Source organism: Hylobates moloch, unplaced genomic scaffold (assembly GCF_009828535.3).
Source record: "Hylobates moloch isolate HMO894 unplaced genomic scaffold, HMol_V3 SCAFFOLD_15, whole genome shotgun sequence".
Taxonomy (NCBI): domain Eukaryota; kingdom Metazoa; phylum Chordata; class Mammalia; order Primates; family Hylobatidae; genus Hylobates; species Hylobates moloch.
The window spans coordinates 13,898,687-13,922,532 of record NW_026652290.1 but is presented as its reverse complement, the minus strand read 5'-3'; the positions used below and the strand labels follow the sequence as shown (position 1 = coordinate 13,922,532).

At 40.4% G+C, this 23,846-nt stretch overlaps 1 protein-coding gene across 3 annotated transcripts in view; it reads right to left on the bottom strand.

The window, feature by feature from the left end:
- Nucleotides 1-2,724: 2,724 nt before the first annotated feature.
- MAP2K6 (mitogen-activated protein kinase kinase 6) overlaps nucleotides 2,725-23,846 on the bottom strand; it is a 132,920-nt gene continuing 111,798 nt past the window's right edge. For all 3 annotated transcript variants that reach the window (XM_032177958.2, XM_032177959.2, XM_032177961.2), the window contains 3 exons: nucleotides 22,513-22,652; nucleotides 12,771-12,816; nucleotides 2,725-7,252 (listed from right to left, as the gene is read on the bottom strand). In XM_032177958.2, coding sequence (XP_032033849.1) covers nucleotides 7,175-7,252; nucleotides 12,771-12,816; nucleotides 22,513-22,652 — 264 coding nt within the window. In that variant the 3' untranslated portion in view covers nucleotides 2,725-7,174. The remainder of the gene's footprint in view (nucleotides 7,253-12,770; nucleotides 12,817-22,512; nucleotides 22,653-23,846) is intronic.

Sequence of the window (23,846 nt, the reverse complement as noted above, 5' to 3'; positions counted from 1 at the left end):
GAAAACATTCTTTTAGGTAAATTGCCAGATCAAATACTTCAATATGCCCCGTTAAGGAGTTTCCAAGTATCATTCTAAGCATAATGTATGTTTGCCTAATGGTGCAGCAGGAAAAAGAATGTTTCTGAATAATAAAGAGACTATAGCTTTAACCAAGATGTGTGCTATTGTTCTGGAAGAAAAAAAAATGAGAAAGCTTCGGTCACTGGCAGACTGTCATTTTTATAGCATTCTGTATGGCAAAGAGGGTGCAAGTCCTAACAGAAGGTGAAGCAAATTACATAGCTGTTCTAGTTCTATAGGGAAGACAGGACTTCCACTAGAGGCTACAGGGCCCATAAATTCAACTAGGGCCAGCAACCCAAGAAAATCGCATCAGAAAGGAGGCATTTTGCATAGGCCCCTTAAAATTGAAATTTACTGATGATTAAAAAAAGAGAAGTACTCCTCCCACTTTTGTGGGACAGCACAAAATGGGTAGGCCTGAGTCTTCTGTCGCAGTGAGAACAGGGAGCTTTCAGAACACCTGAGAACAAATTTTGTGACTTCAAACTACTCTTTCCTACTTCCTTAAAATGTGAACAGATAATTGAGGCGGATGAGTTGGAAAAAGTTAAGAACTCTATCTGCCTTCTTCTACGTTTGAGGTAAGTCTGACCTCCCAAATTCCCCAATCTCAGTACAGGTCAGGGAATAGAGAGATTGACTAGTGTCTGGGTTCGTGATTCTCCTTGTGTATAAACCACACTACAGAAAGAAAGAAAGAAAATGCAAATAACCTAAGCCAAGGATACAGTTAACAACTAAGAGAACTGTGACATTTATTTCCAAATTGAAGTAAATTATGTTGGTGATTGCATAGAAATGGAAAAAGTAAGTACTTCAGTTTGATCTGAAGAAAATTGTTCTATCAGCTTCCAGAACAATTCATACTTACCTGAGGACATTAACAAGCAACTTTCATGAGACTAAACAGTCCTCATCCTTTCTGAATCCAGTTTCCTATGTCCATTTTCCTAATCTGCCTCAACAGCAGCTGAGCTCAATAGTCACTAAAATGGAAGAGCTCTACACATCTAGTTAATCCTTTAGAGTTTTATATTTAATGCTCTAAGACTGGTGTTGGCAAACCATGGCCTGTGGGCCAAATTTGGCCCATTGCTTGATTTGTAAATAAAGTTTTATTGGAACACAGCCACCAGGCTCATTCATTTGTGTACTGTTTATAGATGTTTTCATGATACAACAGCAGAGTTGAGTAACTGTGACAGAGATGGTATAAAACACAAAGCCAAAAATATTTACTATCTGGTCCTATGCAGAAAAAGTTTGCCAACCCTGGTCTAGAATGTCACAGTTAATATTCTACAGAACAGAGCTACTAACCCCCTGGAGTATATAAACTGCAACCCCCTCCCAACAACAAACATAAAAAGTTTGCAAAATTATGTGTTTCATATACAATGTAAATTTTCCTAGGGAAAAGGTCCTAGCTTTCAACAGATTCCCAAAAGAATCCATAGTACCCAAATTAAAGCCAAAAAAAACCCCAAAGAGCATCTTTAGTTGTCAGCACATTTAACAGCGCTAGAGCCACTCAAACACAAGAGGAACATAGACCTCCTAGAATAAAATAGCTTTCTTTCTATTCTATCGGGTCTGGTAGCTCCTTCTTCCTAGATTTTACTCTGGCATTTTTCCATCTGACTATGTAAATTTTCAGAGGTCTAATTGAAAACTGCACCTTCCATTTGAAAAGTTAAAAAAAAAAAAAAAAAGTCTATGAAGTTGACATTTATTCGAACACCTTTTCACTTGCTAATTGATTAAAAGCAGAAGATCCTTTGAGACAACAAATCCCTCTTCAAGTCATAGATAGATGTTAAGAAGGCAAAATCCCAGCACAATAGACATTTAATTCATTTTACTAGATCTGACTACCAGCTCCAATAAATTTTATAAATATACAAATCTTACCTTCGAGGGCAGAGGGAGTAACACAGCCAAAACAGCATTTGGGTAGGAAATTAGGAACTAGGTATCCATTGTCCTTTCAGGCCAAAGAAACAAGTGTTTTGTTAGACACTTTTAAGAGAAACAGAATTGTTTCTCTGAGCATAACTAATAAAGCCCCTTGGTCAACAAAGACATTTTAGTGATAAACTATGCAACATTAACCCCTCTCTGCCTCCTTTGAGATTATAATTCCCAAGACACTAAACAAGTTCAATGGGAGAAATCAGGAACCCTGTCCATCTTAGCACCAGCCTCCTCCAATGCTGGGGCTTATGAGTATTGCATTTTTCTAGACTAAGACACCATGGCATTGCAGGACTGATGAACAGCAAAGAAGAGTAGGGTTGCAGTTAAAAAATGAACTAGCCAATGGCAAGCAAGAACAATACTAATAATAACAAAACAAAGAGTGAAATAATGTGGAGAGTCGAGTGGCCAAGAATTTCATTTTGAGGGTCACCAATAGCAGGCAGTGCAAACATTGGCATAATAGGTATCTGTGGTCCCCAAATTATGTACTGAGATATCCCAAGGCACCACAGAACACACACAGGCTAAGCAAGATGTTGTAGATTTTTTTTTTTTTTTTTTTTGGAGATGAAGTTTCGCTCTTGTTGCCCAGGCTGGAGTGCAATGACACGATGTTGGCTCACTGCAACCTCCACCTCCCGGGTTCAAGCAATTCTCCTGCCTCAGCCTCCTGAGTAGCTGAGATTACAGGCATGTGCTACCACACTCAGCTAATTTTGTATTTTTAGTAGAAACGGGGTTTCATCATGTTGATCAGGCTGGTCTCAAATTCCTGACCTGAGGTGATCCACCTGCTTCAGCCTCCCAAAGTGCTGGGATTACAGGCGTGAGTCACCGTGCTCAGCCAATGTTGGAAATTTTTAAGGGAAATATAGTGACATATGCAGGACACTGTGCAAACTGCTATTATTAAGCTGTTGGGACCTAATTACTTAAAACACTGAACTATTAAGTACATATTTTGGCCTGGGGCACCATAAAAAAAATTACTAAGACAACTAATGGCACCCTGAACACAGAAAGTTTAGGAATCTCTGGCACATACAATTTTTTGTTAGGCTTGAAGGATATACAAGAACTGTAAAATACAAACAATTTCAAGCCATGCCCATACATACTCGTTTCCATTTCAGATGGCTTAACTGTGATAAAAGCTGCTTATTTAACCCATTTGTTCTGATTAAATCAGTGTGACCAAACACAGTCTTTAGAAAAAACAGATTATTCCCCCACATCAGGACCTTCAATCATAGAAAATAGGTGACTTTCACGTGCAAAATCTGTGACTACCTGATATTTTATCAACAAATATATACCTTTATGGGGGTTCTATCTCCTTCAAAGTAGTCATTTTGGAAGATTACACTTATTCTGGTGGAAGAATGACTCTGCTTAAAAATAATCATTCACGGCCGGGCGCGGTGGCTCACGCTTGCAATCCCAGCACTTTGGGAGGCCAAGGCAGGCGGATCACGAGGTCAGGAGATCGAGACCACAGTGAAACCCCGTCTCTACTAAAAAATACAAAAAATTAGCCGGGCGTGGTGGCGGGCGCCTGTCGTCCCAGCTACTCGGAGAGGCTGAGGCAGGAGAATGGCGTGAACCCGGGAGGCGGAGGCTGCAGTGAGCCGAGATCGCGCCACTGCACTCCAGCCTGGGCGACAGAGCAAGACTCCGTCTCAAAAAAATTATAAATAAAAAAAAAACATGGACTTTGGGCAGGGGTAGTGGGGGAGGGGTGTGGAAATCTTCATTTGAAATTATCTTCAGAGCCCATGACATGGTGTTTTACAAAGATTCAATGATGCTAAAACTCCAGCTCTGAGGGAAGATTTAACTTCTAGAAATTATCAAACAGAACTTTGTGCTAAATCTGATAAACAAGGCAGGTAAATCAAAGAGGGAAACACCTGGTAAAAAGCAAAACAAACAACAAGAAAACCTAAGTAATAATTCTCAAATGATGACACACATCTCAGAGGAGGGAGTGGATTCTAAAGCCTTTTCTGAAAGAGAGAGGGCAAAAATAATTTAATAGCATTATTTATATAAATATGTAGTCTCTCAAGGTGGCTATTCTGGTGGGCAATATTCATTGATACGTACAAACATAGGGTAATAGTCTTAAAAGTTACGCATATTCCTTTTTTGGCACACCTCTTAAACCAATAATATCAAAAAAATGGCCATTTTAATCAACATTTTCAAAAATTATAACACAGACAATTATATGATACAAAATCAAATACACCTGGGGAAATAAGCATGATCTCTTTTGTAGAGCTATACTGATTTTGTAATACATTGATAGGTGTAGACAGGGCTGATATTCAGATGGTCTACGCTGGTGGGGCATTAACTATTTTGAGGGTTTATCCATGAATACAGATGTCTTTATATGTAAGTCTACACGTACAGAATACTCTCAATTTATATATAGTTTAGGTATCTTGACTTTTTCAAAAGTTGGTTGATTGGCACTTACAACACAGTTTTCCAAAAACAAAACCATGCTCTAAAATTTAGTCTCGTGAGGCTATCAGGTCATTCTTTTGACTTTAGCGTGTAAGATATTTAATAACGGTGCAAAATATTGCTTCTCTGGGGAAAAGGTGTTCTAAACTTCCTATCAGTATCCCAGGAACATGCCTTCGCTCATAGTGAAAAACAGATTTCCACTGATGAGGACAGGGAAAGAAATAGGACCTGTTGTTGTTACTCTCTGCAACGGCATGTTACTCCCTGCAAATGTTCAAAAGAAAGTAAATTTAAGTCAGTTCTCTTTAGAAGGTACTAGATCAGTGTTCTGAACCCAGCTTCATATCAGAATCACACGAAGGTGTGTAAAAAACAAAACAAAACAGAAAACAAAAAAACACCGATTCCTAGGCCCCACCAGTTAAATCCAAATCTCTGGTGGCTGGAACACCGGCAGCGACAGTGTTCACAGCTCCCAGATGGTTCCAATGTGCACCAGGGTTGAGAAGCATAGACTAACTTGTTCTCTACCCTACTATTAATATGATTGCTTTTGCAAGTTTGGCCTAGGTTCACAGATGGGAGAGGCGTACATATGAGAAGTTACACATTTTGTTTAGAATGTCTCAAAGTGGAAAAACAGGTAAGAGTAATCGGACCTAGACCAGAGAGACAATTTGCTTTACGTCGTTCATCAAAAGCTAAAATGGAGTAACTGGATTTTTTTTCCTATTGCTTCCTGTTTTCATAGATGGGTGAATAAAGTAAGGAATACAATTGTAATTTTTCTCTTGATCTCAAAGAGAAGAACTTCCAGATTTAGGAAGATAGATGGGGAAGTGAACAGCCATAATCACTCGGGTGATACTCCTTTTCTGGCTAGAATAAAATGAGGACAGAGGTAGCTTCAGAGCAGAAGAAACTCATGTTTAATCAAACAGATATATCTTGGAACTGAATATGAAGAAGTGTTCGGAAGTGTCACACTGATTCTGGGCAGGAGCAACTCCTCCTTGTCAAGAACAAGGAGGAAAAAATGCAAACAGAGAAAAATATATGATTGCACTTCAAAATCTAAAAGGGGAAGGAAGAGAGGATTCAGGGAAGCAATCCTTTCCACATTGAACGTGAGGCCAAGAAAGAAAACATAAGGTTTTTTCTTCTTCTTTTTAAAATCAAATTCCTCTGTCCTTCCTTGTCCAAAAGCAATGCTTCCTGGTTATTCATCATAGGTCTATATTTTCCCTGTCAATTACTTCACTCCTTGATCATCAAGAAACCTAGAGCTACAAATCATAGAACCTGTGGGTATATTTAGCCATGAGAAAGAACTTTTGCTGTTTAGTCAACTTGCTAGGAGCTCCCAGTGAAGCTCGTCTGCTATAGAGGAGCCAGCTATTGCACACTGCTGAAGAAAGATGCGGCCTCAACTCAACTTGTGGTCATCTGGTAGTCCATGCCTAGGCATTAGTTCAACCTTTCCCATTATTTCCTCATCTTATCAAAGAATTACTCACTACCTTTAATTTTCTCCTATTCTAGCCCTTCTATGAATAGTAAGGCTGCTTAACTGAACAAGAAAACAAACAAAGCCAAAGACTACATTAACTACGAAGGCAATCCTTAGAACTTACACATGGCAGGAGGGACAAACGCAGAAGAAGGCACCATTTTTTTCTGTGGTTTAACACATCTCCCCCTCAAAACTGACAAATGTCCTCCTTACCAAACAGAGATGCTCATAGAAACCACTTGGCAGGACTTGTGAATTGCCAAATAGACACACAAACACACACACACACACACAGGTAGATGAATAGGTAGGTGGATATAAAATCATATTACGAATCACTTTCCACTAATACCATACCACAAATGTCGGGAGAACCAAATGTTTTACTCTTTGAGCTGTGATATGAGTGATTTTTATGTTTTCCAAAGTTGAGAAAAAGAATATGACCAGAGCATCTTGCCACTTCCCCTAAAAGATGTGGTGATCACCCAGGATTGGGCAGATGTTTGCAAAAATGGCAGCAGTCACAACAGCTGGAACAGACATTTCACAAGAAGAGCTCCTTTTTGATATTTTTATAATATTCTCAAAGATGCATATTAAATAATTTCTTCTGGACCACAGACACAATTGAACTTAAAAAATAAAAGCCCTATAAATATTGCTAACCCAACCTTGTCTTTTTTTTTTTTTGAATCTCCCTTCTTGTATAAAATGGAATCTTTTCAACCAAGCACTTAAACATAAATATTAAAATAATAAATGGGACAAACTACAAATCTACTTATAATTTCATCACTACTGTAGCACCTTTTTGTCAGGGCCAATGCATTCATTTTGTAAAGAATAAGAGAAGTCTGAGAAGCTTGAGGACTCATATGACACATCATTAAATATTTAATCACCTTTTGAAGTCCTAAGCCTTTATCATAATTCATCCATCTAGACAGTTCATTCTATACTATAGATTCCAAGGCCCCCTTAAGAGGGGGATTAAAAAGAAAATTGGGAGAAAACCCTCTGAGAGGCAGGGTTAAATTATCTCAAAGATGACTTTCTATTGATGCTGTAGTAAACTTGCTTCACCCCGAAACCCACCAATCCACAGTAGGGTCAACCAATTAAGTCCATTGCTTTTTAGTCTCCAAGAATCAGTTTTACAAAAGATGCCACATCTGTTCCTTTGGATTCATGTAGGGTGAAAAATGGATGTTGCTAGAAAAGAAAAAGAAAAAACATGGTATTAATATCTCTCACTGACAATCAATATATGAGATTAGCAAATGAATAGATCTGCTTGGTACAGGGATTAAGTATCCCTATCAGAGCTAGACTGGGCTCTTCCTACCCTTTCCAAAATCAAGCACACATCTAGTGATGCAAACGTTTTAAAGATATCTCTTAGTTGTCACTCTTTCCATCTTGATATCTCTAGGTGTCCACTATATTCTTTAAATTTAAAAAAAAAAAGTGTAATTATGCTACATAAGTCTCATCTACAGCAAAATACAAAGATTGACAAAAAAACAACCCAAACTCTGATTTACAAATAGCCCTGGGCCCCACAAGGTCATTTTAGGCTAATGCAGTAGTAAGATAATAAGACAATTCATAGGTGTATGCACTTTTTTTTTTTTTTTTTTTTGAGATGGAGTCTCGCTCTGTTGCCCAGGCTGGAATGCAGTGGTGCGATCTTGGCTCACTGCAAACTCTGCCTCCCGGGTTCAAGTGATTCTCCTGCCTCAGCCTCCCGAGTAGCTGGGACTACAGGTGCATGCCACCATGCCTGGCTAATTTTTTATATTTTTAGTAGAGACAGGGTTTCACTGTGTTAGCCAGGATGGTCTTGATCTCCTGACCTCATGATCTGCCAGCCTCAGCCTCTCAAAGTGCTGGGATTGCAGGTGTGTGCCAGCATGCCCGGCCAGCAGTATGCACTTTTATTTCTCAGGAAAAAGATGATGGAATGAGAAGCCAATTTTGTTGAATAGTAAATGTGCAAGGAAGGTAGCCCTTGCCCTTGACGTTGGAGAATTGGTTTAGACTAAAACAGTTAAAGCCATTTGCCAAGCCACGAGTTATATTTATGTCTCTCCTGATGAAGAGTTGATCCATCTGAAAAATAATGTAGACTGCCAAACTCTAGTTATGTGCAGAGAAAACTGAACTCGGAGGTTAAGGATTGAAAGGGGAAAAGAAGAGTCTCTATCTTCACAGCTCAGATCAAGTAAACTCTAAAAACATAACAAGTCTTATGCTTTGCTAGGGGAACAAGCATGGTATGTGATTCAAGAGGCCATGCATTTCAAAACAATTCTGAACAGGAAGCCATTTTCTCTGCACTAGAACAATTCTCCCCAGATTGCTCAATTTTGTTACAGTAAGTGCCCGGCTCTCACAGTGGAAGCTGCCACCTCTACTTAGAAAGATACATCAGGTCAGGAGCCACAGTTCTTACAGTGGAAATAGAACCAACCAAACCTACCCAAAAAGGATAATTCCTACAGGTAGAACTTAGTCCCACGTGTCTCACCTCCCATGCTCACTTCCTTGACTGCCTGGTAGTACTATTTTCAATGACCAGTTGAGTAGCTAAATGTAAGCATTTTTACATCCAGACACATAAGTGACTCACTCTGTTTCCCCTGACTTTAGGGAGTTTAGTTTACAACCTTTATGTTGCCCAGCTGTAGGTTTTCTAATTATATTTGTTTTAAACCTGACAGCGGAGGGTTGGATGAGTCAGCTCCGTGGAAAACTGAGTTCCCACTCATGGAAATTCTAGGAAACAATGCAAATGGGAAAGGAACAAAGAAATAAAAACCCCAAAGAAGGTAGCTGGTCACGATTAAGTATCATGACTCAGAAAATGGAAAAGAGATTTTCTCCCTTTGTCCATCTGAGGACACAGGTTGGGTGTTGGCTCGGATCCTTACACTCATGAAATGAACTGAAGCTCTGAGTGCCAGGTCCTTCCTCCTGACCTCCCTCAAAAACTAAATAGCAGCCATACTTCTGATTAGTAACCACATACACAGCACACTTACCAAGGACTCTACCATCATGCTTATTAGCTTTCCCACATCCTCTGGACATTTGGAAATCTTTTAATGTACTTAAAAGCTTTTTACTATCAAAACAGGACATGCCAAACCTCAGATTATCTTGGTGACTGCTTCCAACACCTGCCAGCCCCACCTTGCCTTTTGTTCTGCTAGTGGCTATTAGCTCAGTAGATGTTGCCTGAGTCTGCAAATGAATTAAATAATCTGACTTGAAGTCTTTAATCAAAAAAAAAAGAAAATCCCTAGGCATCTTTCCATTTATTCCCAGGTTGAGAAAATGCTATGAGAGCCAGAAGGACACGGGGGAGGGGAAAACGGGTAGGCATGACAAATGGAAAGTGTGACTTGCCTTCTTGTGTGGGTTTTGAGGCTGTAAAAGGTTAAGAGGGAACCCAGTCCCTCCTATAAGCAATGGATTAAGATTAGCAAGGGCAGCAACCAGGAAATGGGCAAATGAGGGACTATGAATAATACTCAGACTATAGTCGCAGACTGGGTTTAAAAGAGGAGCCGGGGAGACAAGAAGGGAGGCCTTTATACCATTTAGGCTCACTGATGTGCCTGAAGAAAACATGGAGATCCATGAACATACTGTGAGGAATAGAGAGACAAGCTACAGTCACCAGCAGGTCTCCCTGTCCCATGCATAGCACCTCATCCCTTAAGACTATGGTTTTGAATGGGTCAGGCATCTTTGTTTAACATACAATTCAATCTAGAACTTCCTAAGATAATTGGAGAACATAATTATTTCACTGGGCAATCACTTGAATGAACTGGTTATCTTCTCTGGTGATTATCATCTAGGGCAGGGATCAGCTACCTATGACCCAGAGGCCAAATTTAGCCCACTGCCTGTTTTTTTAAATAAAGTTTTATTGGAACACAGCCACACACACCCCATTTTTTTGTAACACATTGGATATGGCTGCTTTCACATTGCAACACTGAATTGAGCCATTGTAAACAGCAACTGTATAGCCTACAAAGACTAAAATACTTACTATTTAGTCCTTTACAGAAATCGTTGGCTGCTACCTACTTTAGAAGAACAAATTCTACTGAGTCATACTCCCCAGTGACATTTGAGGGAACAAGCAAACGACATGATCTTAAAGGATGCACACCCTTCAATCCGTGTTAGGGAGAGAAACATTTGGGATTTCTATAAGAGGGACATGTCTAGGTTAAGGCCTTAATCAAATTGTCCTGCACCTGGAAAAAGGATTATTTTTTTCCTTCATACTTCCTCACCAGCTCCTAAAATCTAAACAATTGCCTCTCAGCAAGTGTTTTCCCAATGCTAAAGTCAGGGAGTTTGGACTCAGATTTTCCATTTGAAAACCTCAACTCCACAGGAAAGCAGGGAACAGTTATAGTCTTAAAAGGCAAGTCCATTTCCAGTACCACAAAGACTAATGCTGTAAGAAGAAAAGGGGGACTGACATGATTTTATAACATTAATATATATGTAGGCCATAAAATATCACAGGGTTAGAACATATTGCAAATGCAGAATTTGACATCAGCCGCCCATATATATTAAGCATTATTTTTCTCAAGCGTGTTTCAGTGAAATTTCTGATCCAAAACCATTTGGAAGAAGAAAAAGTAGCCAGAAATATATAGAAAATGTTCTTCTTATCCAAACAGTTACAAAACATGGCAACTTTAGAATAGGAATACAGGTGCACACTTGTAGTCCCAGCTACTTGGGGGTCCCAGGCAGGGGGATTGTTTGAGCCCAGGAATTCGAGACCAGTGTGGGCAACACAATGAGACTCCATCTCTAAAAAATAAAAATTAAAATATAAATAAATAAAATAGGATTACAGGCTCCATAGTATCCTACAAGAATAACTCTATATTTACTGTATTTTATGTGAAATTAATTTTAAAATGCCCTAGCGGGTGCATAAGCACATTAAAAAAGAGTAAACAGAACCAAAAAAGCCTTTGACTGGCTATTAAAAAGTAATAAGGAAGAAAATATTCAACTTAAACATGTACTATGCTAGGATTTTCTCAAACATTACTCATATTTCCTTCTTTAACTGTGAGTTTTAGTTGAATAAAGATGGTAGAGTGCTGAGCACCAGGGGCTGCCTTTTAATGGACCCAATGGAGGCCCAAGGAGATGGTCTCGTCTCCAAGTCATCCGGTTGCAAAATGGTTCAATCATCAATCAAAGCTTAGGCGACAGAAGTAAAAATCTATGTGATTGGCTGTAACTATCATGCACCTTCCTGATCAGCTTTCTATAACTCTTCCTGACTCGACATTTCCAAGCTATGCTTCCTCATATCTAAGCCACCGCACCACAGCATTTGACACTAGGAATCCATGCTTCTAAGACATGCCCTGAGTTGGTCTTGAAGACAGCAGGGCTTGTGGCTGGGATAGCAGAGGAGCAAGCATTTAATGCCTCATGACTGACTGTGTTCCAGTAAGAAAGGGTGTCAGTGTTTTATTGCTTTTGAAATTGTGCATGAACGTAACTCTTCTTTCCCCCGCTAAAATGAAAACCTTGATAATTGAAACAAATCTGGGAGTTAACATAAATTAGCAAAGAGTCTGAATTTTATATATTTCTCCCCCTCAAAAATGTGTTTCTCCTACATTCAACATATACTTAGATAAATCAAAGCATTGCCAAGTTTAGGTCCTTGCCATTTGTATTTAGCTTAGAATCACTAGTAATTAGCTTAGAATTGTAGTTATCAGAGTTTTGTTTGTTTGTTTGTTTTTCTTTGAGACAGGGTCTCACTCTGTTGCCCAGGCTGGAATTCAGTGGCACAATCACGGCTCACTGCAGCCTTAACTTCCCGGGCTCAAGTAATCCTACCACCTCGGCCTCATGAGTAGCTGGGCTACAGGCAAATGCCACCATGCCCGGCTAATTTTTTGTACTTTTTGTAGAGGTGGGGTTTCATCATGTTGCCCAGGTTGGGCTCCAACTCCTGGGCTCAAGCAATCTGCCCAACTCGGCCTCCCAGAGTGCTGGGATTACGGGCATGAGCAGCCACCGTGTCCTGCCTATAGTTACCACAATTTAAGAAACGTTATTTTAATACAACAATGCTAAGTCTTACTTTCTTCACTCTTGCTTTTTATAGACACAGCAAGTGATAAACTGTGAATGCTGAGGGAGTATAATTTAAACTAATAATGCTTTGTCTTACTTTTTTCCACCAAAGTGAAAACAAAAAGCAAAAATTTTTTTTCCTCCCTAGCTACCCACCAAAAAGTTGTTCATCTAATTTAGCCCAGATATTTGATCAAAAATTGATCAGTCAAATAGCATTTAAGTTTTCCTCATTATTGAAATCTCTTAAATCATACTTTCCTTAATTTTCTCTTAGTAATATGAGGATTCTCATATCTTTTAAATTCAAAAATATAAATTGTATATACATAATTTGCTCTGTATCATGACAGGTTTATTAGCCTGGAAAAAAACTACTAAGAATAGTGACAGGTCCCAACCTGTATTTAAGAAGGATGTAGGATGAACTCTTTAACTCTCTTTCCTGGAGTTCAAGTCCTGTCACTGATGTCTCAATGAACCAACTCTTCCAATATTGTGATGTGATGATAATTTAGGTCTTAGTGACTTTGCCTTTTATAGCTATTAGTATAGTCATGTTTATATTGCTAACAATACTCACCATTAGCTCTGGGTATGTAGGCCGTTCTTTGGAATTCTTCTTTAAGCTTAAAGAAAAAAAATTGATCATTAAAATCTAGAAGCCATATATATTTTCATTAGACAAGGATTTCAGAACCTGTAGAACACTAAACATAATCAGCTTTAAAAGTGTATTGAAAACACAGCCTCCTACCTTAACTTTCCTCTTCTGTAACGCTTATGTATTATGTTTTAAATCACCCTGGTTGTGCCTTAATGGGAAAAATAGTTGTGTGTGTGTGTGTGTGTGTGTGCGCACTTTCCTTTTGATACTTTACCAATGACATACACACTAATTTTTCTGATCTACAGCCATTGTATTTCAAAAATATCTACTTTCCTTCAAAGCAGCTTTTAATGCCATTTCCACAGACAAAGAAATTGGCAAGTGTTTCTTACATTGCCATTTGTTACCTCTTCACTGTCAGGTACCTGGTTCTTTTTGCTTCTGTTTCCCATGAATGCATAATTTGCTTTTATATAGTCCTAACGAAACCTGCCTGAGATAGAAGCAATAAACCCCTAATATTAATTTTATTTTCCTTGAGACAGGGGCTGGCTCTGTTGCCCAGGCTGGAGTGCAGGGGCATACAATCTCGGCTCACTGCAGCCTCCACCTCCCTAGGCTCAGGTGATCTTCCTGCCTCAGCCTCCTGAGTAGCTGGGATTACAGGCACGTGCCACCATGCCTGGCTAATTTTTGTATTTTTTGTAGAGGCAGGATTTCACCATGTTGCCCAGGCTGGTCTCGAAGTCTTAGGCTCAAGTGATCCACCTGCCTCAGCTTTCCAAAGAGCTGGGAGTACAGGTGTGAGCCACTGTGCCCAACCCCCCATAACATTTCTGAGGTAATACTACTTGTTTATGACAAAGGTAATAAGACCTGTTTACGACAGCTGATAAAAGAGAGAGCGCGCTCAGTGACAGCAATTATTCTTGTTAGAAATACTTTATGGTCATGTGCTGTTGTCAGGTGACTTCTGGTTATTCTGCTCTCCGTTGACACAGACATTTAATAATATTTGATACCGGAGGCAATAAGTGCTGTTACTTATTATTTAACAGCAATAAAACTGTAAGATGAAGAGACCAACCCATCATCCCATTATCAGCCCATCCCTATCCTCTATCCAACTCTGGCCTTAAAATGAAAAAAAAAGAAAGAAAGAAAAGAAAAGAAACAATTTACTTGGAGTTGGAATCCCACGTTATAGAATGCAGAAAAAGATGATTTTGAAAACTATGATTTGCAAGGCAACCTATAGACTCCTGTGCCCAATGGACCACAAAATCACACATGAATGGAAAGGAGCTTTGCCTGGCATTGGAATGGAAAGGAATTTTGCCTGGATTTGGAGGAATCAAAATGTAACTGATTATTGGGTTGCTGGGATTTGAGCTAATGGATCATTTTGAGCAAATGAGACCTAGTACATGTGATGTGAGCTCTGCCTCACCCTCTGAAGCTAAGCATGACAGGGTAAGGTACAGAACCATGAGAGAGCGAAGTAGTTCAGGCACTTCGAGAAACTGTGGTTTAAAACGAAATAAAATTAAAAAAAAAAAAAAAAAACAGAGAGAGAGAAAGTTTTTGAACCAAAACAACTTAAAATCAGCCTACCAGTTTGTTCCAGGCAATGCTGTGGGTGGAAGCCAGGGAACCTGAGACAGGCTACGGGTAGATGTGAGGACAGAAGTTTCAACCTGGAACTGAGGGCAGACCTAGGACCTAGTGACCTCAGTGACCAGACAACCTATGAGAGAAAGTTTCATCTCAACTGAGGATAAAAATAAGAGCACATTAGAAAGAGGAATTAACAGCTGGCAAAGTCCGATTGATATGGGAATGTGTGCTGAGTGAAATGAATGAGTCTGTGTAACTCCCACTGATGGTTTTGTAGGTACCTAGATGCTGAGAGTCCAAGTGGGTGGTTCTCAGCTGGAGGTCATTTTGCTCCCAGGGAATATATGGAAAATGTCAGGAGGCATTTTTGGTTGTTACATCTGGTGGCAGGGTGTTACTGGCATCTAATAGGTAGAGGCCAGGGATGTTGCTAAACATCCTATAATGCACTGGGCAATCCCCCACAACAAAGAACACTCTAGCCCAAAATGTCATTAGTGCAGAGATTAAGAAACGCTGTGCTATGTGTAATAGGTGGCCCCTCCTTGTGGCAGCTTCCTCTCCCCTTCACTTAAAAGGACCATCTCCAGCTGGTTTGTCTGTCTTTAAGTACATTCTCACCACGACCGTCTCCTACCCTCAACCCTCAACCCCAGGAAGCAAAAGTGTTTCTTTCTAAGTTCAAGAGCTAGTTTACCTAGAAAGAAACACAGAAGCAGCAATGTGATCCCAGGAGCGTTGCTGACTTGCACACAGACCCTGGTAAAAAAAAACAAACAGGCTAGAAGCCCTGAATTTCCCACTATTGTTCAAAGCAAATCAAAAACCAGAAATTCTTCTCTATCGTTGGAACAATGTAACACGCTAAGTAAATAACAAAAAGCACAAGCACAACATTAAATCCACACTCAATATTCAGATGGTTGATTCTGGATGTCTCTATTTAGACCTTAAACTCTGCATTGCATCTGGAACATTCTCATTGAGGACCCAGGCCCACTCCGTTACTAGCTTTCATCGGTCAACCACAGAACCAAGGCAATGTCAGGAAGAAAAGCTTGTTTCTCAAATGTAAAAATGTGCCGATTTTTTACTTTATATTTAGCAGAAAAGATAAAATGACTGTCTCTTTCCAACAGATAGATGAGCTTAAGCACCTCCAATTTTTTTTTTTTTTTTTTTTTTTTTTTTTCTGTCACCCAGGCTGGAGTGCAGTGGCACAATCTCGGCTCACTGCAAGCTCCGCCTCCCGGGTTCACGCCATTCTCCTGCCTCAGCCTCTCCGAGTAGCTGGGACTACAGGTGCCCGCCACCACGCCCGGCTAATTTTTTGTATTTTTAGTAGAGATGGGGTTTCACCGTGGTCTCGATCTCCTGACCTCGTGATCCGCCCGCCTCGGCCTCCCAAAGTGCTGGGATTACAAGCGTGAGCCACTGTGCCCAGCCTCCATTTTTTAAAATACTGTATTTTTTTAAATGCTGTATTTTTTAAAAAATATTGGATTTTTTTAAATGCTGTATTTTTTAAAATACTGATTTTGAGTCAGGATATCTTATCTTTTCACTTCTGGAACAGCTTATAAAGATTTCTCGGCCAGGTGCAGTGGCTCATGCCTGTAATCCCAACACTTTGGGAGGGTGAGACAGGTGGATCAATTGAGCTCACTTGAGGTCAGGAGTTCAAGACCAGCCTGGCCAACATGGTGAAACCCCAACTCTACTAAAAATACAAAAATTAGCTGAGCATGGTGGCAGGAGCCTGTAATCCCAGTTACTAGGGAGGCTGAGGCACAAGAATCACTTGAACCCGGGAGGCAGAGGTTGCAGTGAGCTGAGATTGCACCACTGTACTCCAGCCTGGGCAACGGTGAGACTGTATCAAAAAAGAAAAAAAAAATCTCCAGATTTTTGTTAACTCTGTATAAAGAAAATATGGGGAAAGTACCCTAGGTGATCCATCATAAAGTGTTAAAGATTCCTGAAACCTCCAAAACTACTGGCCAATTGGCTATTCCTTGACTCATGGCCCCTGATTAGAAGGCTCACAATCTACCCCAAACACTACTGCAGAATATAAATGGAAAATACACTGCAAAGCAAGGCTGTTTATTAAATTAATGTAACTGATATAACCCATTCTCTCTATCTTTTAAATCAAGAACACTTCAAAACATGGGCTAAGAATAGCAAAATACTCAGGATAAGGCTGGGGGGGGAAGCAAATTTTCCATGTTTAGTAGGAAGTACTTGAAATTCAGTATACAATAACAACTTTGGAGTTCAAAGCAACACCAATTTCTTTTTGAACTGGAATCAGACTTGAATTTTCAAAGAGCTTGTCATTTTCAAGCGTGCAATTAGCTAACTGCCCTAATTCCTTTTCCAAATGCCACAACACACGCTTCTGACCATAGCTGACACTAAAAAACAGCTCATGCTGTCTTGAGAATTGCTAGCTTGTAGTTTGTGCTGACCAGAGGATTTCTGCCTATTTGAATTCCCCTGATCATTTCCAAGAAGGGCTATTTGGTACATCCACAGAATAAAAACACATTGCGCCTTTCAAGACATACATTTGTCAAAAGCTAAATAAACATCTAGTGCCTCTTTTTACTGTCCTTCCTACGCAAGTAGGAGACTGTATTTGACTGCCTGTGTTTTATGCTAGTTTCTCTGAGTCAGACAATAACGATGCTTGAGTGGGCCTCCACTACCCTTCAATATGCCATCAGACTGGTCAGTTGGGCCCACAGCTTCTTAAATAGGCCTGGAGAAAAAGCCAAAGGGAAGTCCAGCTGATTTGGCACTCGGCAGTTGATTTCCAGTGACTTCCTTCTGTGAACCTATAGGAAGAGTTCATGACGAAAAGTGCAAACCGGCTAAGATTCCAATCTTTTGCGAACTCATTTGTTAAGCCTTCTGCAGGACTAGAAAGCAAGACTTCTCTATTAGACTTCTCTGTGATGAATCCCAAAACAAGGCTGACATGGTCAACACAACCCAACCCAAGAACTCCTTAAAACCCCTATGATAAGAAAGAGATATATAGGAAAAAGAGGAAGAAAATCTCATTCTGTAGTCCTATCTCAAAATAAATACAGAAAAGAAGGGTTTGTAAGAAACCATTGTGGGTTTGCTTTTTTCCTTTACATTCATATGGTTAATTCTTCTTTCTCCTTCAAGATAACATTGTCAGATGTTACTGCAAAAGAAATGCAAAAACTGGAACTCTGGACTCTAGGTCTAACTTTGGGTGTGGTGATGATAGCCTGTAAGAGCTTTTCTACTTCACCCCACAAACCAAGCGATTTACTGTCAACTAACAAGCAGTGATCAGTACTGATGGGCCAGACAAGAGTGGCTACCAAGTCAATTCCCTGGATACAGAATTATGGTAACTAGCAACATGGTGATGGCATCATGCCAAGTTGATTCCTTGGGTGCAGGTGTATGATACCTAGTAGCTTTGTGACATCGAATGCTTAGGTAGGATACACAAGTCCACAAATACTCTGACAGTTACCTAGGCTGTGGGTAATGTGTTCTTTTTCTACATACCAAAGACAGATGTAGGCAATAAAAACATAGATGTATCTATCTTGAAATTTGAGATTAAATATTTCACTTTCCAAATCCGTAGTCTCCCTTCCCCACTATAGGACACAGAGTTGGGCCTTTCTGAGAAGTCTGGGAGGACCATAGCCTACGTAATAAAAATATAAAAAACATGGAGATCACGAAAAAAAAAAGGTCCTTTAATGAAGATATGTCTCAATAATAAGCTTTATTCATGAGAAAAATAAAAGAATAGCTGATAAAGGGGAGTTACGTGCACAGGGAATAGCCCTCTGTTCATGAAGAGGTAGAAGAGGTACTCTTCTGTTAACAGTCACTTTTCCATTCTTTCCATCAAGCTCCAGATCAAACCTCAAGCTTTCAGTAATCAAACAAGTAAAATCACTAGATTGCTAATGGATGGAGGTATGTACCCATATATTAATATATGTATGAAAAATAAAATTGCTTCCGTAAAGTTCTAGGCCAGTCATAAACTCTAAAAGAAAATCAGTGCTACTTTATGAGTATAAGATGACTTTTTCAACCCAGTTGAAAAATAATGTTCGTGCTTAAGGGATATCAAAGAAAATATATCGGTGGTTTGTGGCAGGTAAAAAAAATTATTGACCTGGGATCTGAAATAGGAGAGCTTCCATGCTGAAAAAGTCAAACTGAGGATAAGTAAGAATGCTCATAAAATTCAGAATTAACGATTCCCTTCTATTTCTTAATTCCCATACCAACAAAATGACTATTTTAGACAATTGATATTCTTAAGCATAGCATTCTACCAGAACTATAATACTGACACTTTGAGGAAGGAAAATTTATCTTTTAATGACTTCTAGGGTAAAGTGATTTGGGTTTTGTTTCTAGATAGTTTCATATTTTATTTTATTTTATTTTATATTACATTTTGTTATTTATTTAATTTTATCTTATTTTGGCAGGGTCTTGCTCTGTCACCCAGGCTAGAGTGCAGTGGCACAATTATGGCTCACTGCAGCCTCAGCCTTCCAAGCTCAAGCGATCCTCCCACCTTGGCCTTCCTAGTAGCTGGGACCCCAGGTGCACACCACCATACCAGCTAACTTGTGTATTTTTTGTAGAGACAGGGTATTATTTTTAATATACCCAGATACAAGACAAACTCTTACTTGAGTAGAAATGAAATGACACTGAGCAAACAGTATTAATAGAATTAACAGTTTCAGGAAAGCTGGGACATGTCTATGGCTCAAAATTTTTTAATTAATGAACTGTGGTAGCTGGGACTAAAATTAAGAGAAAACAAGAGAGAAGGGGATATCTTTGCAGGCAGCCATGAAGGCACCATGGGTGTTACAAGGAGAGAGAAGGCACAGGGCAGTCATTATATGAAGAGCAATGATGCCAGTATCTGGAACTTCCACATGTGTGCATACATTTAGAAAAATCGGCCGGGCGTGATGGCTCATGCCTGTAATCCCAGCACTTTGGGAGGCTGAGGCGGGCGGATCACGAGGTCAGGAGATCGAGACCATCCTGGTTAAAACGGCGAAACCCCGTCTCTACTAAAAATACAAAAAATTAGCCGGGCGTGGTGGCGGGCACCTGTAGTCCCAGCTACTCAGGAGGCTGAGGCAGGAGAATGGTGTGAACCCAGGAGGCGGAGCTTGCAGTGAGCTGAGATTGCACCACTGCACTCCAGCCTGGGTGGCAGAGCAAGACTGTCTCCAAAAAAAAAACAAAAAATTAAAAAACATTTATTTCTCAAGATGTTCATTTTTAAAATATCTCTAAAAAGTTTCAATGCTCTGATTCTTTGGAGAAAATTCTAGTAAGAGAAAAAATACACTGGTGAAAGAAAAATCAAGCAATTGGATGATTTTTTTTTTTTAAATAAATTGAAGAAAATAAGCCTTCTAAACAGAAACTAGTTGATAGCAGGTCCATAGATCATACGTCTAAACCTGGGGTTATCACCGCAGCTGTACATAAAAATAACTTGAGAACATTAAAAATATATTAGTATCTTGGCCCGTCCCCAGATCAATTAAATCAGAGTCTATGAGGATGAGGCCTAGGGGACAGTGATTTTGAAAACTCACTAGAGTTTTATAAACGAGCGGCCACAGTTGAGAACCATTGGATTAAACTGGTGATTCACAATGGTAGACTCAGCTTTCTCAAACTTTTCACACCAGCCTCATTATTACCAAAATTTCCTAAAGCACCCAGAATCTTGGGAAAAGGGGATAGGTGGGAGAAGGTAATAGGGAGAATAATTTGAAGAGACTCAGCTAAATAAGATAATTTCCCATTACCACCCGTCTTGAGAACTACTGTACTACCCAAGATGCCTCATCCTTTTTTTTTTTTTTTTTTTTTTTTTTTTGAGATAGTGTCTCTCTCTTATCACCCAGGCTGGAGTGCAGTGGCACAATCTCAGCTCACTACAACCTCCACCTCCTGGGTTCAAGCAATTCTCCTGCATCAACCTCCCGAGTAGCTGGGACTACAGGTACCCCCACACTTGGCTAATTTTTGTATTTTTAGCAGAGATGGGTTTTTACCATGTTGGTCAGGCTGGTCTCGAACTCCTGACCTCAAGTGATCCGCCCCCCTTGGCCTCCCAAAGTGCTGGAATTACAGGCATAAGCCACCACGCCCAGCCCCTCATCCCTTTTTTTTGATGTGACCTTAAACATGAGGATAAGGCAATAAATAAATAAATAAATAACCAACCAACCAACCAACCACAAAAAACAAGTTTTTGAATCCAGAAGGCAAAATCATGAACCCAGGTCAACCTGGCAGAGGTACTACCACATCCAGCACATTCCCTCAAGGAAAACAGACAGGAAGTAGCCTAGAAGATATATCTTTTAAGAGGCATCCAACAACTATTATACTAGCACTCGAGGCTCTAGCCCCTCTCTAGTCATCCAGCCAAAAACAAAAACAAACAACTGCAGACCAGCCTCATACCTCATCAGGGAAAAGTACCAGGAATGAGAAGGGGCCTTGGGCTGACAAAGAGTCCAAGAGCTCTTAGGTTCACAAGCAACAGACAGTTGCTTTGTTTTATGTTTCTTCCATGTTTCCTGATGAATGCTGTATTCACAGCTTTTTTTTTTTTTTTTTTTGAGATGAAGTTTTATTCTTGTTGCTCAGGCTGGAGTGCAATGGCGTGATCTCAGCTCACTGCAACCTCCACCTCCCAGGTTCAAGCGGTTCTCCTGCCTCAGCTTCCCGAGATTACAGCTGTCCACCACCACGCCCAGTTAATTTTTTGTATTTTTAGTAGAGTCAGGTTTTCACCATGTTGGCCAGGCTGATCTCGAACTCCTGACCTCAGGTGATCCACTCGCCTCGGCCTCCCAAAGTACTGGGATTACAGGCGTGGGTGCTCCGCCTCACAGCACTTCTAAAAAGCATGGAGGCCAAGGAATGAAGCCATGGGGAAGATGTTCCTTCAGCTTCCTCAGTACCTCAAACAGCCTTCAGAGCTCCAGGCCCTTCCCCAGCAGCGAGTACTCAGAGCGGATCCAAGGATCAGTACTCCAAGGATCACAGCTAGGCCTGCCACCATCTCCGAGCCTCCTTCCTCCCAGTTCTCATCTACTTCTCCCAGATGGCCAAATACACTAACCTGGCTCAGGGATGTGCTTCACTTCTGGCATCCTGCTTCCAGCATCACTTGGCATGATCTTTACTATCAAGTCATGCTAGGCATCATGACCTCTATGCAGACAGAAATTACTGGATTGTCTAGAGAATACTTTCCCCTCTGTTGCTTTTCTTGACTGCCCTGGCAGTTTTCATGAAAATATAGTTTACCACATGAGTATGGCTCCCTCCCTCTTTCTAGTCCAACTTTCTTTGGATTCCCTTCCCAGAACTTCAGCATTGTTTCTTATGGTGGGCAAGTTTCTCCATAGTTAGCAAGTACTCAGTAGCAACCAAGGTTCTACAAGACTTCTGGGGACCTAAGAAACACTCTCAAACTGCCCACTGTCTTCTCACCCAAAGTAATTCTTTGCCTCTACTTCCTATCCCCAGGCCTCTAGTGGGTCCTATCAGCTTTCTCTTTATGCTCTAATCAACATCAAATTGCTTAAAGCTCACATAAAGGAGTTTCTTGCTTTTGTGACATTGTGAATGATGTTCCTTCTGTTTGGAATACGTTTCCTTTCCTATTTCCCTTTTGTTTGGAAAATTCCTCTCACGATCTCAGCTCCAGATTTATCTCCTCCAGAAAAGCCTATCCTGAGGTCTTCCCTCTGAGTTCCTTAAATCCCCTATGCTCCTATCTCTATCACTGGACTTGCCACATTATACTATAATTACTCATTTATGAGACTTCTCTACTTGACTTTGGGCTCAGTGAGGGCAGGGAGTGTGACACGGTCATCTTTGCTTCTCCAGCAGAGAGGGCATACTCCACAAATGCTTTCGGAATGAATGTATGCATGATGGATTCAACCCCGATGGAAGAAATTCATGAGAACTCATCTTCTTCTTTCACATTGACACTTGGGAGGTGAGGCTGTCTTACCACTGTGAGGTAAAGTCAACAAACTCTGCAGAGAACTTGTCTGCTGGGAGTTGTGGTGATGGCTCCTCTACCACCTGTTTGAGCTGCTGAAATGGAGTTCCCCATGAATCATAGGGAAATCGAAGGATGGCCAACTCAATCTGGAGAAGAGAGGAAACAAGGAAACAACAGTTTCAACAGGGCTGCTTTAGGGAATCACCCATGTTTCATTAGTGGATAGCCAGAGGGAAACACAAGACAAAGTTCAAGTATAAGTCGGGGCGGGGGGGGGTGGTGGGAAATAAACAAGTAATTTGTTCTCTAGCAATTTTCCCCAAATTCCTAGTACTAGGGATTTTTAAATATTACTTACTAGACACAGCCACTTAAGCCTATCTAAAACCGGGCCCCTCACTAAAACCCACTGTGGCACTTCATAAAAATCGTAAGCCAACAGTATTAAACTTCAGGATGTAAAGCTACGAGGATTTCAAATGTTTGGTCTGCAAAGTAATTCCCAGCCTAAGACCTTTCCAGAGCTGAGCATCTACAGCCACCTGCAGGTCTCTTGGTGAAATGACAGGGGGAAAAAGCAACCTAGAACCAAATGACTGATCTTTTTTTGGACTTGAGAAAAGGCCACTTTGCACTACAGGATCATGTGCTTTCTGGGCAGGCAGGAGAAATAACTCATGGGATTTATTCAGCTGCTGTGCCTGGGGAGGAGCCAGGACCACAGTGGATAATTCCAGACCTTGGCGATCCACTGAAAATGTATGACCACCAAAGTTATGAAATTTACAATCACCAAAGTTATAAATAAGTTATGAATAAATCATATAACTTTAGGGCTGTGTCTAAGGAAATCATCCTATTGGTTATCATGTATTGAGGATATACCTGACTGATATGGTTGGGCTATGTCCCCACCCAAGTCTCATCTTGAATTGTAGCTCCCATAATTCCTACATGTTGTGGGAGGGACCCAGTGGGAGATAATTGAATCATGGGGGCGGTTCCCCCATACTGTTCTACAGTTCCCATGGGAGTGAAAAAGTCTCACGAGATCTGATGGTTTTATGAAGCATCTCCCTTTTCGCTTGGCTACCTCATTCTGTCTTGTCTGCCGCCATGTAAGATGTGCCTTTCACCTTCCGCCATGATCGTGAGGCCTCCCCAGCTGCATGGAACTGTGAGTCCATTAAACCTCTTTTTCTTTCAAATTACTCAGTCTTGGGGATGCTTTTATCAGCAGTGTGAAAACGAACTAATACACTGAGCTGATCAGACTTTAACTTCTCCTTCTCCAATAAAAATATCCTGGGAAGCATAGCCTATGTCCTGGATAACACGGC